The 16,028-nt window shown below is 41.3% G+C and overlaps 1 protein-coding gene across 1 annotated transcript; it reads left to right on the top strand.

The window, feature by feature from the left end:
• Positions 1-298: 298 nt before the first annotated feature.
• On the top strand, positions 299-4,210 carry LOC106562718 (prostaglandin E synthase). The gene is made up of 3 exons (XM_014127713.2): positions 299-549; positions 695-777; positions 2,358-4,210. The coding sequence occupies exons 1-3, from the start codon at positions 418-420 to the stop codon at positions 2,638-2,640; spliced, it is 498 nt and encodes a 165-aa protein (XP_013983188.1). The 5' UTR covers positions 299-417; the 3' UTR covers positions 2,641-4,210.
• Positions 4,211-16,028: the final 11,818 nt, after the last annotated feature.

Below are 16,028 nucleotides of genomic sequence, written 5' to 3'. Positions count from 1 at the left end.
CCCTCCTCCCTGTAGGCTGTCTTGTCATTGTTGGTAATCAGGCCTACAACTGTTGTGTCGTCTGCAAACTTAATGATTGAGTGGCCACGCAGTCATACACAAAATAGCACAATTGGTCAGGAGCCCATAAAATGTCTGCTAGTGTCAAACCTTGATTAGATAGTGATTGTATCATACTGATCAGATCACAAAACCTACATGTTAATGCAAGGTGTAAACGAAGCTAGAGAGAGCGAGAGAGAGAGAGAGAGAGAGAGAGAGAGAGAGAGAGAGAGAGAGAGTGAGAGTGAGAGCAAGAGAGACACCAGACCAGCCCCTCCAAAATGTGCGTCAGTGAAAGTGTTTAGACTGGGGATCCAGCACACTCACACGCACTTTCCCGTTAGGCACACATCAACAGCAGTACTTCATTTGGGAATGGGAAGATCATACCAAATAATCATGTTAGAGAACAAGGTTTTTTCCTGTTTTGTATTCTATAGTGTTCTCCTGGTAATCAAGATGTACATCATAGCAATCATCACTGGACAAGTAAGGCTGCGCAAAAAGGTAAGAGACTCTATGCGTCCTAGCTGACAGTTTATTAGGCTAATTCGGTATTTGATGTATGCTTTGAATGTCTTACTTCCTCAAGTCAAGTTCTGCGCTGTATAAACATTGCTCAAGGTATTCATTCTCTCTCTCTCATGTGAAGGCTTTTGCGAACCCAGAGGACGCACAGAGACATGGTGGCCTCCAGCACTTCAGAGAGGATCCAGATGTAGAGCGGTGCCAAAGGTGAGAGGAATGATTACTGATTTCAATGTAGCCTTGCCTTTTGACATTGATGGTAGCAATATGATTACATTTTAAGTGGTCTGAAATTTAACAGTAATAGGAAACGTTTGTATTTTTCTCAAACGTGAATGGAGAATTTTATCTGGATCTGGTTGAAATCTTTAGAGATAATTTGTGGCACTTTTGTTTTCATTTCATGGATGTTTGTTCTCCAGCCTCGGGCTGGGGATATGGTTCAGTGTCTGTGTTGTTTTAACTTGTCGGGATATGATCCATGACAGCAGAAAAAACATTTAAAAAAAAACTTTTCTCCTTCACTTGGGGCCCTCTCTGACCAGAGCCATTTATGACAGGAAATGTGTTGAACTGAGCAGGCATTCATGCACTGATGCACAATAAAGTGGATTGCTTCATGACTGGTATCATTTAGGTCCAATTAATTGTGCAGAGTTTTATTAGAAGGCTTCTAAAGTTTAATTTCCATGTACTTTAACATTTCAGACTTGATTTGCCCAACAGAAAATGTACCAACCCCTACAAAAAAATGAATTGTGTGGAGTGACGTTTAATTCTTATCAGGGCAGGTCTCCTACAATAATATTAGTACAGGAGTGGCTTTGTAGCCAGAGAGAAAGCCATGTAATGGTGGTTTCAGTCTGCACTCCTATTCATCTTAAACTCCTAAGATTCTGGAGGGGTATATGCTTGTCCAGCTCTGCCAAAATAATCAAACATTTAAAGGTCAAGAGTGAATTTTGTTTAGTCAACGCCATGGGAGATCCTGGGTCCTTTTCCATATCTTGGTGTTGATTGGTTGGAGTGGTACTTTAATTAAACAAAGTAAGATGAACAACACACTGCAATTCTCTGAGATTATATACAACCTTCCTCTTCCTTCCTTTTCCTTTTTCTGAGCAAATCTGATTTCATTGGAATGCCATTTCATTGGAATGAAAATTTGTAGTATTGAGTCTACAACTGTTTAGGCTCTTGAGGGTAATTGAAATCCATAGTCTGTGTTTTACAACTGACTCAGCTAGCTGACGGTAAAACCCTTGTAATGGAGGGTTTCTACGCTCAACCTGTGTGTGTGTGTGTGTGTGTGTGTGTGTGTGTGTGTGTGTGTGTGTGTGTGTGTGTGTGTGTGTGTGTGTGTGTGTGTGTGTGTGTGTGTGTGTGTGTGTGTGTGTGTGTGTGTACTCATCTTGGTCATGCTAAGATGGAGGTATTTCCCTCTGTTATTCACTAGGCTAAACCCCTCCCTAATGTTGGCTAATCGAAAAAGTGTGTGTGTCAGTGTGTGTAATGTTGAGTAGTCATAGCGGAAGTGTTTTCACTGTTTGGGTCAGTGCCAGACGGCTGAGTCAGACAACCGAATACCGTAAGTTCCGGGAATTAACTTATGATTCAAAACAGATGTGTGAGCATGGAGAGCAGTTGTGTGTATCCAGGTTACTTGTTGAGTGCAAACCACTTAGTTATTCGCTTAAAAAGCCATACCTTCGTGATAATGAATATGAATATACTCAATCATTAATATCTAGAAATATACATCTAATATTCTCTTTCGTGTGTTTCAGGGTTCACCGTAACGACATGGAGAATATCGTCCCCTTCCTGTTCCTGGGGGCCGTCTACTCCCTGATTGGCCCGTCACTGGCCGTGGCCCGCGCTCACTTCCTGGTCTTCTTCCTATTCCGCATGCTCCATACGCTGGCCTACCTGTGTGTCCTGCGGGCACCCATGCGCTCCCTGGCCTACGTGATCGCCCAGGTGCCCTGCATCTCCATGGCTGTTCAGATTCTCACGGCTGTGTCCTCGTATGCGTGTTCTGACTCTATTGGTGACCACGTCAATCTGTGATCAATCTCAGTGGATGATTAGGGCCTGATAAGAGCAGTAGAGAATACTGCTTGTAAGAGGGACAGATGTTTTTCATATGAGGGAAATCCTAAAGACTGTATTGTCATCAGACTGCAATGCTACAATAGCAGTTTGTGCCTCTCAGCAATGCTCTCTTAAGTGTACACTGTTGTGCTCTAGCTAGTACATCTTCATGTAGTACTGTATTCTTTTACATCTTAGTCACATAGCAGACGCTCTTATCCAGAGCAACTTGCAGACGCCTTGCTCAAGGGCACATAGACAGATTTTTCACCTAGTTGGCTCGGGGATTTGAACCAGCAACCTTTCAGTTACTAGCCCAATGCTCTTAACCGCCAGGCTACCTATATGCTACAGAATGTTGAAGTCAATTGACTCCCTCTGAAGGTCATGGGGACACTGCTCTCTGAAGAAAAAGGTTAACCTTTCGATTAACATGTAACTTTCATCACACATGCATCCTGCCAATCATGCATTTAGACAACAGAATGTTGGAGATGGAATAACAGGTAATCCTGTCCATTAAATGGAATGGTTTTCAACATAAATCAGGATCTGGGTTCAATGTACAGTAAATGGGATGTTATTGACTGTGGTAGGTAGCAGGAGACAAGCCATGTCTTGTCCCTCTCTGTGTGCGCATAGCCGCGGAAAGGATTTTGGTGGGTGGGGGGACACCATTTTTAATTTGTTTTGCCCATGCTGAGGACCGCTATATCGGTCCACTAATATAGGACTAGTACTTCTTTTGTGAAAATGTTTTACTAAATGTATTTGAGTGTTTACCAGCATTTGTAACTTGAGTCTGATAATTATCTGTACAAAACAGTTAATCTGATAATACTTGTGGAATATACAAATATTTGCTTTAAATATTTTTTCCACTTTCTTGAAATACTTTGCAAATGCAACTTATTTCTATGTGAAAATAGAAATAGACTATTCATTCCTTTTACATTTTAGCAAACACTCTTATCCAGAGCAACTTACAGTAGTTAGTACGTACATTTTCATACTGGTCCCCTGTGGGAATCGCACCCTCCCACAACGCTAGCACTACTAACCACGGCATCACATCACATCATCACAAACCACTTGATGTCTCAATGTACTCAATGCATGGTGATGAAAAGACTACAGGTACAAACCTAGATGACCAGCCTATGTACAATACAGTGATGTATATTTACATTAAGTGGTTTGTAAGGATGGTAAATTAATACTGCACAAAAGTGTTTTTCTTCCATGTTATTTGATTAAGAAAAATATTACATTTGATGTGGATGTTTTTTGTCTTTGCGCATAACTTTGTACCTTCTGATGTAAATGTTTGAGGACAGGGTTTTGTTCTTTCTGGATTCCATTAGAATGACAATCTCTGAGAAAGGGACAGGGCAACAACTCTTACAATTCCAGCTATTGAATCCTGGAAAATGCTGTTCTTAATTATACAACTACCTTTTTTGCCAAAACAGAGATTTTTTTGTTGTTGTCCGCGCTACAGAAGTCTATATCGGTCCGCTAATACTAGTAAAGGCCCATTGCACTACTTTTGTGAAAAAAATGTATTTTTTTTTAACCAAAATAATGTATATATTTGTATTAATATATTTTTGTAATTCAGATTTTTCAGGGGGTGCTGCAGCACCCTCACCAACCGTACTTCCCGCGGCTATGTGTGTGTGTAAGCGTGGGCCGTGTCTGGATGTGTTTGCTTCCTCAAGGCACGTGGAGAGGGAGAGGGTATAACTTCTGCTCTGCTACTGTATGTAGGCCAATCATCTTCTCACAACGATGATCTCAGGGAGCTGCTATGTAGTGTGATCTCGTGCAACCACAATCCCACTACCAGCCCAACCCAAGAAGCAGTCATGCAGACACACACACTCACACACACACACACACACACACACACACACACACACACACACACACACACGTGCATGCATGCATGTTGTTAGGTTCTAATTTTCAGAGTAAATAACTCACGGACACTAGAGAAGCTTAACCAAGTTTAATTCTTCCCAAAGGGTCGTTACAGCTGGATTCAGACAAAACATTTCATATAAGCACTGATATTTAACCTTTTCTTCTAGGCTGAGTCTCCTCCTCCATAACTGAACAGCCAATGCATCTCTGTTGCTAGACAGAACCTTAGTGATATCTGTTGTTCCTCACTTCATCTAACCTGATCTCTACCCCAAAGTGCTCACTCCTCCCCAACTCAAGGCTGTCATGGTCATTGATACCGGACTGTTTCTTCTCCTCCCAGAGGATCCCTGATGTCTAACAATAACATATCCTGACATAATGTAAATGTTATACATTTCCCTCTCTCCCTCAGTGACATTGTTAGTTTCTAAGATCTCCACCTACACATTCCAAAGCCATCTGACTCCTACAGATAACCATTAACCTGTTATGGCTAGGGGGCAGTATTTTCACGGCCGGATAAAAAACGTACCTGATTTAATCTGATTATTACTCCTGCCCAGAAACATATAATTATTAGCTTTGGATAGAAAACACTCCAAAGTTTCTAAAACTGTTTGAATGGTGTCTGTGAGTATAACAGAACTCATTTGGCAGGCCAAAACCTGAGAAGATTCCATGCAGGAAGTGCCCTGTCTGACAATTTCTTGGCCTTCTTGATTATCTCTATCCATTACAGGGGATCTCTGCTCTTACGTGACACTTCCTACGGCTCCCATGGGCTCTCAGAAGGCGGCAAAAAGCTGAATCGTGGCTTTGCAGGCTCTGGCTGAAAAAAAGTGGCGCGTTTGGATAGTGGCTGGTCACAGTACTGTGAGACTCAGGCTCGTGCACGAGTGGACTCCATGTTTTATCATTGAACGAAAACCACCACTCCCGGTCGGAATATTATCGTTTTTTTATGAGAAAAATGGCATAAAAATTGATTTTAAACAGCGGTTGACATGCTTCGAAGTACGGTAATGGAATATTTAGAATTTTTTTGTCACGAAATGCGTCATTTACACTTCGGATAGTGTCTTGAACGCACGAACCAAACGCCGCTATTTGGATATAACAATGGATTATTTTGAACCAAACCAACATTTGTTATTGAAGTAGCAGTCCTGGGAGTGCATTCTGATGAAGAACACCAAAGGTAATCAAACTTTTCTAATAGTAAATCGGAGTTTGGTCAGGGCTAAACTTGGTGGGTGTCTAAATAGCTAGCCCTGATGGCTGGGCTATCTACTCAGAATATTGCAAAATGTGCTTTCACCGAAAAGCTATTTTAAAATCGGACACCTCGATTGCACAAAGGTGTTCTGTATCTATAATTCTTAACTCTTACATCTAGACGTTCCGCTAGCGGAACACCTGCTCCAATATCCAATGATAGGCGTGGAGCGAATTACAAATTCCTCAAAAATACAAAAACTTCAATTTTTCAAACATATGACTATTTTACAGCATTTTAAAGACAAGACTCTCCTTTATCTAACCACACTGTCCGATTTCAAAAAGGCTTTACAGCGAAAGCAAAACATTAGATTATGTCAGCAGAGTACCCAGCCAGAAATAATCAGACACCCATTTTTCAAGCTAGCATATAATGTCACAAAAAACAAAACCACAGCTAAATGCAGCACTAACCTTTGACGATCTTCATCAGATGACAACCCTAGGACATTATGCTATACAATACATGCATGTTTTGTTCAATCAAGTTCATATTTATATCAAAAACCAGCTTTTTACATTAGCATGTGACGTTCAGAACTAGCATTCCCACCGAACACTTCCGGTGAATTTACTAAATTACTCACGATAAACGTTCACAAAAAACATAACAATTATTTTAACTTCTGATGTAACAACCATTCTCTATCATCCCTCAGATACTATAGTATTACTTATGATCTATCATGTCTCTAGTATAGCAATGTTCAAAGTTTACCCAGAATCCAACAATGTAAGCATTCACATACACACATAGACACAGACACACACACACACACACACACCATGTAGAGATCATTCAAATGTTGCTTGTCAATTACCAGTTAATCAAAAATATTTTCACTGGGGGCCTCCCGAGTGGCGCAGCGGTCTAAGGCACTGCATCGCAGTACTAGAGGCATCACTACAGATCCTGGTTCGATCCCGGGCTGTGTTGCAGCCGACCGCGACCGGGAGGCGGTGCACAATTGGCTCAGCGTTGTTAGGGGAGGGTTTGGCCGGCTGGGATGTCCTTGTCCCATCGTGCTCTAGCGACTCCTTGTGGCGGCCGGGTGCATGCACGCTGACTTTGGTCGCCAGCTGTTCGGTGTTTCCTCCGACACATTGGTGCGGCTGGCTTCCAGGCTAATGGAGCAGTGTTTCAAGAAGCAGTGCGGCTTGGCAGGATCGTGTTTCAGAAGATGCATGGCTCTTGACCTCCGCCTCTCCCGAGTCTATACGGGAGATGCAGCAATGGGACAAGACTGTAACTACCAATTTATTATTGGTACATAATAATAAAACATATTTTATCTTCCTCTTATCTCCCACAATCCCATAAATGTGAGCTCGGAAAGCCTAACCTAGAAAAATAAATAGTATAATAATTCAACTTTATTTAACTAGTGCTTTTCATTACAGAAAATCTCAAATTGATATTGTTAATAGAATTGTGGTTGATTTTTTTTTTGTAGCTTTTTGAAATCTGTTAAAAGCTGTTGCCAATTAAATTCCATGTTGTCTATCTCCATCCACTGGTCCTTGAACAGCACTCTTTTTCGGTCTGATGAGGTGCACTTGAAGCAAACGGTGAAGATTTTATGGATGGATATGACTGCATCCACTATAAGGCGAGTGCTACTCTCGGGCAGGTTTGTTTTTTAGTTAGATACTTTAGTTTCATCCCCTTTGACTTTGGAATTTGCACATCTCCCAGACTTTTACTCAACATGCTATGCAATAACTATATTTTATTGTAAGTAGCTACCTCATCTTATTTCAGTAGACCATCCTTTCAACATTTGCGTGGTGAATTGTGTTGCCTGTGTCAATGATAGAGATAGATACTTGTTGACTTTGCAAAAGCCTGCTTGTCTTTCACTTTAAAAAATGTAATAACATTTTTAATCCGATGATGTGTATCAAATTGCAATATGCCTAGACGAATACATTTTTATAAAGTTGATACAAATTATCTGGCTACTCAGGCTCCTGATTATGTTGGGTTGTTTGTTTGCAAAGTTTTAGACAGTGTACTGGCAGTGCATGCCCACAGAGTTTTTATACTCTTTGGCCTGCATTTTATTTTCTGTGAATGATTTGTGTTTTTAAGAAAATGAAAATGTTTCCCTTTCCTTTGACTCCCTCTCCAGTTGTCCAGTATGGCATCCCTTTTCTCTCTGGATGAACTAACACTCCCCAGAAGTGCTGTGAGATCTTCAAGGAGCCGGTGCTCCTGTCCTGCAGCCACAGCTTTTGCAGGCCCTGCCTGGGGGAGACCTGGAGGGAGCAGGGAGGGACCAAGGACTGCCCAATCTGCAGATGCAGGTCTTCAAGAGACCACCCTCCTACCAACCTGGCCCTGATGAGCATCTGTGAGACCCTAATGAAGGAAAGGAACGGTAGGGACACCCTGGGCCCCACAGAGAAGACCAGATAAAATGCTACCAAAAAGGGAATCTCACAGAGTAAACAACCTGGTAGCCTCCACTCCCAGAGGCTCGGGTTCTTCTGCCTGGAGTGTTTGGTATTTTGTATTTTATTCGGATCGCCATTAGCAGCAGCTACTCTTCCTGGGTTCCACAAAAAACATGAAACATTACATAATACAGAACATCAATAGACAAGAACAGCTCAAGGACAGAACTACATAAAAAAAAATTAAAGGCACACGTAGCCTACATATCAATGTATACACACAAACTATCTAGGTCAAATAGGGGAGAGGCGTTGTGCTGTGAGGTGTTATCTGTTTTTTGAATCCAGGTTTGCTGTTCATTTGAGTAATATGAGTTCCATGCAATAATGGCTCTATATAATACTGTACGCTTTCTTAAATTTGTTCTGGATTTGGGGACTGTGAAAAGACTCTTGGTGGCATGTCTGGTGGGGTAAGTGTGTGTGTCAGAGCTGTGTGTATGTTGACTATGCAAACAATTAGGGATTTTAAACACATTCATGTTTCTTATAAAAAGAAGAAGTGATGCAGTCAGTCTCTCCTCAACTCTTAGCCAAGAGAGACTGACATGCATAGTATTTATATCAGCCCTCTGATTACAATGAAGTGCAAGACGTGCCACTCTGTTCTGGGCCAGCTGCAGCTTAACTAGGTCTTTTCTTGCAGTACTGGACCACATGACTGGACAATAATCAAGACTAGACAAAACTAGAGCCTGCAGAACTTGCTTTTTGGAGTGTGGTGTCAAAAAAGCAGAGCATCTCTTAATTATGGTCAGACCTCTCCCCATCTTTAAAACCATTGAATCTGTATGTGTTGACCATGACAGTTTACAATCTAAGGTAATGCCAAGTAATTTAGCCTCCTCAACTTGTTCAACAGCCACGACATTCATTACCAGATTCAACTGAGGTCCATAACTTAGGGAATGATTTGTACCAAATACAATGCTCATAGTTTTAGAGATGTTCAGGACCAGTTTATTACTGGGCACCCATTCCAAAACAGACTGCAATTTTTTGTTAAGGGTTTCAGTGACTTCATTAGCTGTGGTTACTGATGTGTATATGGTTGAATCATCAGCAAACATGGACATACATGCTTGTTTAATGCCAGTGGCAGGTAATCGGTGCAGTACATGTTGAGTGTCCTTCTCTATAAACATGCTGAAAGTCTGTTGATTTTTTTGCAGCAAAATAGCATTGTATTTGGTCAAACCCCATTTTTTCCCAAAAGTTTGCTAAGAGCTGGCAGCAAGCTTATTGGTCTGCTGTTAGAGCCAGCTAACCAGTCTGGGAATCTGGGATGCTTGCGTTCCACCCTAGTCAACAACCAGTGGAATCGCGTCGCGCGAAATACAAATACCTCATAAATGCTATAACTTCAATTTCTCAAACATATGACTATTTTACACCATTTTATAGATACACCTCTCCTGAATCGAACCACGTTGTCCGATTTCAAAAAGGCTTTACAGCAAAAGCAAAACATTAGATTATGTTAGGAGAGTACCCTGCCAAAAAAAATCACACTGCCATTTTCAAAGCAACTAGCATGCATCACAAATACCCAAAACACAGCTAATTGCAGCACTAACCTTTGACAATCTTCATCAGATGACACTCCTAGGACATCATGTTACACAATACATGCATTTTTTGTTCGATAAAATTCATATTTATATATAAAAACAGCATTTTACATCGGCGCGTGACGTTCAGAAAATATTTTCCCTCAAATGTTTCCGGTGAATCAGCGCTACAATTTACAAAATTATTATTCGAAAACATTGTTAAAATGTAATATTGTCATTCAAAGAATTATAGATTAACATCTCGTGAATGCAACCGCATTGCCAGATTTAAAAATAACTTTACTGGGAAATCACACTTTGCAATAAATGAGGTGGTATGCTCAGAAAAATAGGCTAGGCGATACAGGTTAGCGCCATCTTGGAACCATCTAAAATCAAATATACTATTGTAAATATCCCCTTACCTTTGATTATCTTCATCAGAAGGCACTTCCAGGAATCCCAGGTCCACAACAAATGTAGTTTTGTTCGAAAAAGTTAATAATTTATGTTCCAATAGCTCCTTCTTGTTAGTGCGTTCCGAAGGCTACTCATAATATACGAGGCGCGCTGGACTTGTCATCACGAATGTGCAAAAAATATATATTTACGTTCGTTTAAACATGTCAAACATGGTATAACATAAATCTCTAGGTCCTTTTTCAACCAGAGCTTCAATAACATTCAAGGCGGACGATTGCATTGTCTTACTAGACGTTTCGGAATGAGAGGGTACCGATGGGCGCCCGTGTCATAGTAGTAATTGCCCTCCCCCTATGACCAACTTTCCAAGCCTCTCTTTCGGTCAGTTTCTACCGGAGAAGACTCAAACCACTTTGTAAAGACTGTTGACATCTAGTGGAAGCCTTAGGAAGTGCTAAATGAATCCTAACTCACGGTGTGTTTCATAGGCAAAGTGTTGAAGGTGATTCCACAAATCAGATTTCCACTTCCTGCATGGAATCTTCTCAGGTTTTGGCCTGCCATATGAGTTATGTTATACTCACAGACACCATACAAACAGTTTTAGAAACTTTAGAGTGTTTTCTATCCAAATCTACTAATTATATGCATATTCTAGTTACTGGGCAGGAGTAGTAACCAGATTAAATCGGGTACGTCTTTTATCCGGCCGTACAAATACTGCCCCCTATCCCCAACAGGTTTTAAGGCCACTTTACCACTCTTGGGTAGCGAATTATCTTGGCTTCCCACCAGGTCTGCGGACAAAGACTTTCCTCTAGGCTCAGATTAAAGATATGACAGATAGGAGTGGCTATAGAGTCAGCTACCATCCTGCTGAAAGCCAAAGCTGTTGGAGCTTTGGCTTTCCTGGATATAGCCACTATATTGTTAGCACTGCATCCAATGGTTCAACAGTATTAGTAAAAATGTGATCAATACATGTGGATGATCTTGTTCCTGTAGTGTTTGTAAACACCCTGGTAGGTTGATTAATAACCTGAACCAGATTACAGGCACTAGTTACAGTAAGATGCTTCCACTTCAGCGAACAACTTTATGAAAACCAGTCAATATTCAGTTCCCCAAGAAAGTAGACCTTTCTGTTTATATCACATACACTATCAAGCATTTCACACATATTATTTAGATACTGACTGTTCACACTTGGTAGCCTATAGCAACACCCCAAAAGAAAAGGCTTTAGATGTTCCAAGTGAACCTGCAACCACAACACTTCGTTAACACTTGACATAAGATTTTCAGGGATATGGCTCTGAATAAATACAGCAACACCTCCCCCATAAGCATTTCTGTCTCTTCTATAGATGTCTGACAATACTGAGGATAATAGCGGACGGTATTGCCACTCCTACATTATTTGTCACACCTTCAATTTAAGCCAACTAGAAAGTGTGTGCCCTCAGGCCTGGAGGGAAGCAAAAGTCATTCCGCCACCAAAGAATAGTAAAGCCCCCTTTACTGGCTGAAATAGCCGACCAATCAGCCTGCTACCAATCCTTAGTAAACTTCTGGAAAAAATGGTGTTTGACCAGACACAATGCTACAGTGGGGGAAAAAAGTATTTGATCCCCTGCTGATTTTGTATGTTTGCCCACTGACAAAGAAATGATCAGTCTATAATTTTAAAGGTAGGTTTATTTGAACAGTGAGAGACAGAATAACGACAAAATATCGAGAAAAACGCATGTCAAAAATGTTATAAATTGATTTGCATTTTAATGAGGGAAATAAGTATTTGACCCCATCTCAATCAGAAGGATTTCTGGCTCCCAGGTGTCTTTTATACAGGTAACGAGCTGAGATTAGGAGCACACTCTTAAAGGGAGTGCTCCTAAGCGCAGCTTGTGACCTGTATAAAAGACACCTGTCCACAGAAGCAATCAATCAATCAGATTCCAAACTCTCCACCATGGCCAAGACCAATGACTCCAAGGATGTCAGGGACAAGATTGTAGACCTACACAAGGCTGGAATGGGCTACAAGACCATCGCCAAGCAGCTTGGTGAGAAGGTGACAACATTTGGTGCGATTATTCGCAAATGGAAGAAACACAAAAGAACTGTCAATATCCCTCGGCCTGGGGCTCCATGCAAGATCTCACCTCGTGGAGTTGAAATGATCATGAGAACGGTGAGGAATCAGCCCAGAACTACACGGGAGGATCTTGTCAGTGATCTCAAGGCAGCTGGGACCATAGTCACCAAGAAAACAATTGATAACACACTACGCCGTGAAGGACTGAAATCCTGCAGCACCCGCAAGGTCCCCCTGCTCAAGAATACATATACATGCCCGTCTGAAGTTTGCCAATGAACATCTGAATGATTCAGAGGACAACTGGTAAAAGTGTTGTGGTCAGATGAGACCAAAATGGAGCTCTTTGGCATCAACTCAACTCGCCGTGTTTGGAGGAGGAGGAATGCTGCCTATGACCCCAAGAACACCATCTCCACCGTCAAACGTGGAGGTGGAAACATTATGCTTTGGGGGTGTTTTTCTGCTAAGGGGACAGGACAACTTCACTGCATCATTTGATGGGGCCATGTACTGTCAAATCTTGGGTGAGAACCTCCTTTCCTCAGCCAGGGCATTGAAATTGGGTCGTGGATGGGTATTCCAGCATGACAATGACCCAAAACACACGGCCAAGGCAACAAAGGAGTGGCTCAAGAAGAAGCACATTAAGGTCCTAGCCTGTTCAACCTCTCTTTCGTGTCGTCTGAGATTCCAAAAGATTGGAAAGCAGCTGCTGTCATCCCCCTCTTCAAAGGAGGGGACATTCTTGACCCAAACTGCTACAGACCTATATCTAGGCCAAGGCTTTCGACTCTGTCAATCACCACATCCTCATCGGCAGACTCAATAGCCTTGGTTTCTCAAATGATTGCCTCACCTGGTCCACCAACTACTTCTCTGAGAGAGTTCAATGTGTCAAATCGGATGGCCTGTTGTCCGGGCTTCTGGTAGTCTCTATGGGGTGCCAGAGGGTTCAATTCTTGGGCCACCTCTTTTCTCTGTATACATCAATGATGTCGCTCTTGCTGCTGCTGAGTCTCTGATCCACCTCTACGCAGACGACACCATTCTGTATACTTCTGGCCCTTCTTTGGACACTGTGTTAACTTCTATGGGAAACGTGGGACGTTTCCCAAGAGCGTCTTCTAAATGACTAATATGAGCGTCCCACTCTATTCAACAGCCAGTGGTATACCGTGGCGCGAAATACAAAAACCTTAAAAATGCTATAACTTCAATTTCTCAAACATATTACTATTTTACACCATTTGAAAGATAAGACTCTCATTAATCCAACCACATTGTCCGATTTCAAAAAGGCTTTTCAGCGAAAGCAAAACATTAGATTATGTCAGGAGAGTACCCAGCCAGAAATAATCACACAGCCATTTTCAAAGCAAGCATATATGTCACAAAAACACAAACCACAGCTAAATGCAGCACTAACCTTTGATGATCTTCATCAGATGACACTCCTAGGACATTATGTTATACAGTACATGCATATTTTGTTCAATCAAATTCATATTTATATCAAAAAACAGCTTTTTACATTAGCATGTGATGTCCAGAACTAGCATACCCACCCAAAACTTCCGGTGAATTTACTAAATTACTCATGATAAACGTTGACAAAATATATAACAATTATTTTAAGAATTATAGATACAGAACTCCTTTATGCAATCACGGTGTCAGATTTTAAAATAGCTTTTCGGCGAAAGCACATTTTGTAATATTCTGAGTACATAGCTCGGCCATCAAGGCTAGCTATTCAGACACCCGCCAACATCGAGGCTCAGTAAACTCAGAATTACTATTAGAAAAATTGGATTACCTTTGCTGTTCTTCATCAGAATGCACTACCAGGACTTCTACTTCAACAACAAATGTTGTTTTGGTTCCAAATAATCCATAGTTATTATCCAAATACCTCCGTTTTGTTCGTGCGTTCAGGTCACTATCCAAAGGGTAAAGCGCGGGCGCATTTCGTGACAAAAAAATTCAAAATGTTCCATTACCGTACTTAGAAGCATGTCAAACGCTGTTTAAAATCAATTTTTATGCGATTTTCTTCGTAAAATAGCGATAATATTCCAACCGGACAACCTTGTATTCATTCAAACAGGTGAAGAAAAAAATGGCCAAGTCTCGTGAACGCGCATCTCCTGTCTCTGAGCCACCAGGCAGACCACTCACAAACAGAGTTCCTGTACCTTGCCCAGAGACAGCAGATGCCCCAATCCACTTTCTGGCGCCTTCAGAGAGCCAATGGAATCCTTAGAATGTGTCACGTAACCCCAAAGGTACTGTATTTTCGATAGAGATGCAACAGAAGGACCACAAATTGTCAGACAGGCCACTTCCTGCTTGTAATCTTCTCAGGTTTTTGGCTGCCATATGAGTTCTGTTATACTCACAGACACCATTCAATCAGTTTTAGAAACTTTAGAGTGTTTTCTATCCAAATATCCATATGTATAATTATATGCATATTCTCGTTTCTGGAAAAGATTAGTAACCAGTTTAAATCGGGTACGTTTTTTTATCCGGCCGTGAAAATACTGCCCCCTAGTCCCAACAGGTTAAGCACCAGCTGTCAGAGCAGCTCACAGATCACTGCACCTGTACATAGCCCATCTATAATTTAGCCCATACAACTTCCTCTTCCCTTACTGTATTTATTTATTTATTTATTTTGCTCCTTTGCACCACATTATTTCTATTTCTCCTTTGCACTTTCTTCCACTACAAATCTACCATTCCAGTGTTTTACTTGCTATATTGTATTTACTTTGCCACCATGACCTTTTTTGCCTTTACCTCCCTTATCTCACCTCATTTGCTCACATTGTATATAGACTTATTTTTCTACTGTATTATTGACTGTATGTTTGCTTTACTTCATGTGTAACTCTGTGTTGTTGTATGTGTCGAACTGCTTTGCTTTATCTTGGCCAGGTCGCAATTGTAAATGAGAACTTGTTCTCAACTTGCCTACCTGGTTAACCTCTTACATCTAGACGTTCCGCTAGCGGAACACCTGCTCCAATATCCAATGATAGGCGTGGCGCGAATTACAAATTCCTCAAAAATACAAAAACTTAAATTTTTCAAACATATGACTATTTCACTGCATTTTAACCTCTTGACGTTACCCTAGGATAGGGGGCGCCACAGCGCATTTTGGAAAAAATTCGTGCCCATTTTCAACGGCCTACTAATCAGACTCAGAAGCTAGGATATGCATATAATTAATACCTGTGGACAGAAAACACCCTAAAGTTTCTAAAACTGTTTGAATGGTGTCTGTGAGTATAACAGAACTCATATGGCAGTCAAAACCCCGAGACCGATTGAACCAGGAAGTGGAATTCTGAATTGTGGACTCAACTTCACGTCGTCGCCTATTATTCACACCGTGAGATATCGTTTATTGAGCACTTCCTATTGCTTCCACAAGATGTCGCCAGTCTTTAAAAAGTGTTTTGAGCCTTCTACTGTCGAAACTCAGTGAATGAGACGCGTTGGAAATTGCTCACAGGGGGAGGGCCATCACCATTATGACGCCTGTCTACCCCCACCTTTGGAAACGTTTTGAAACACAATGAAATCATCCCCCTCGAATCTTATTGGCTCTCTTG

The sequence above is a fragment of the Salmo salar genome, chromosome ssa11 (genome assembly GCF_905237065.1).
Source record: "Salmo salar chromosome ssa11, Ssal_v3.1, whole genome shotgun sequence".
NCBI classification, from domain to species: Eukaryota; Metazoa; Chordata; class Actinopteri; order Salmoniformes; family Salmonidae; genus Salmo; species Salmo salar.
This window is presented reverse-complemented; position numbering and strand designations above follow the sequence as displayed.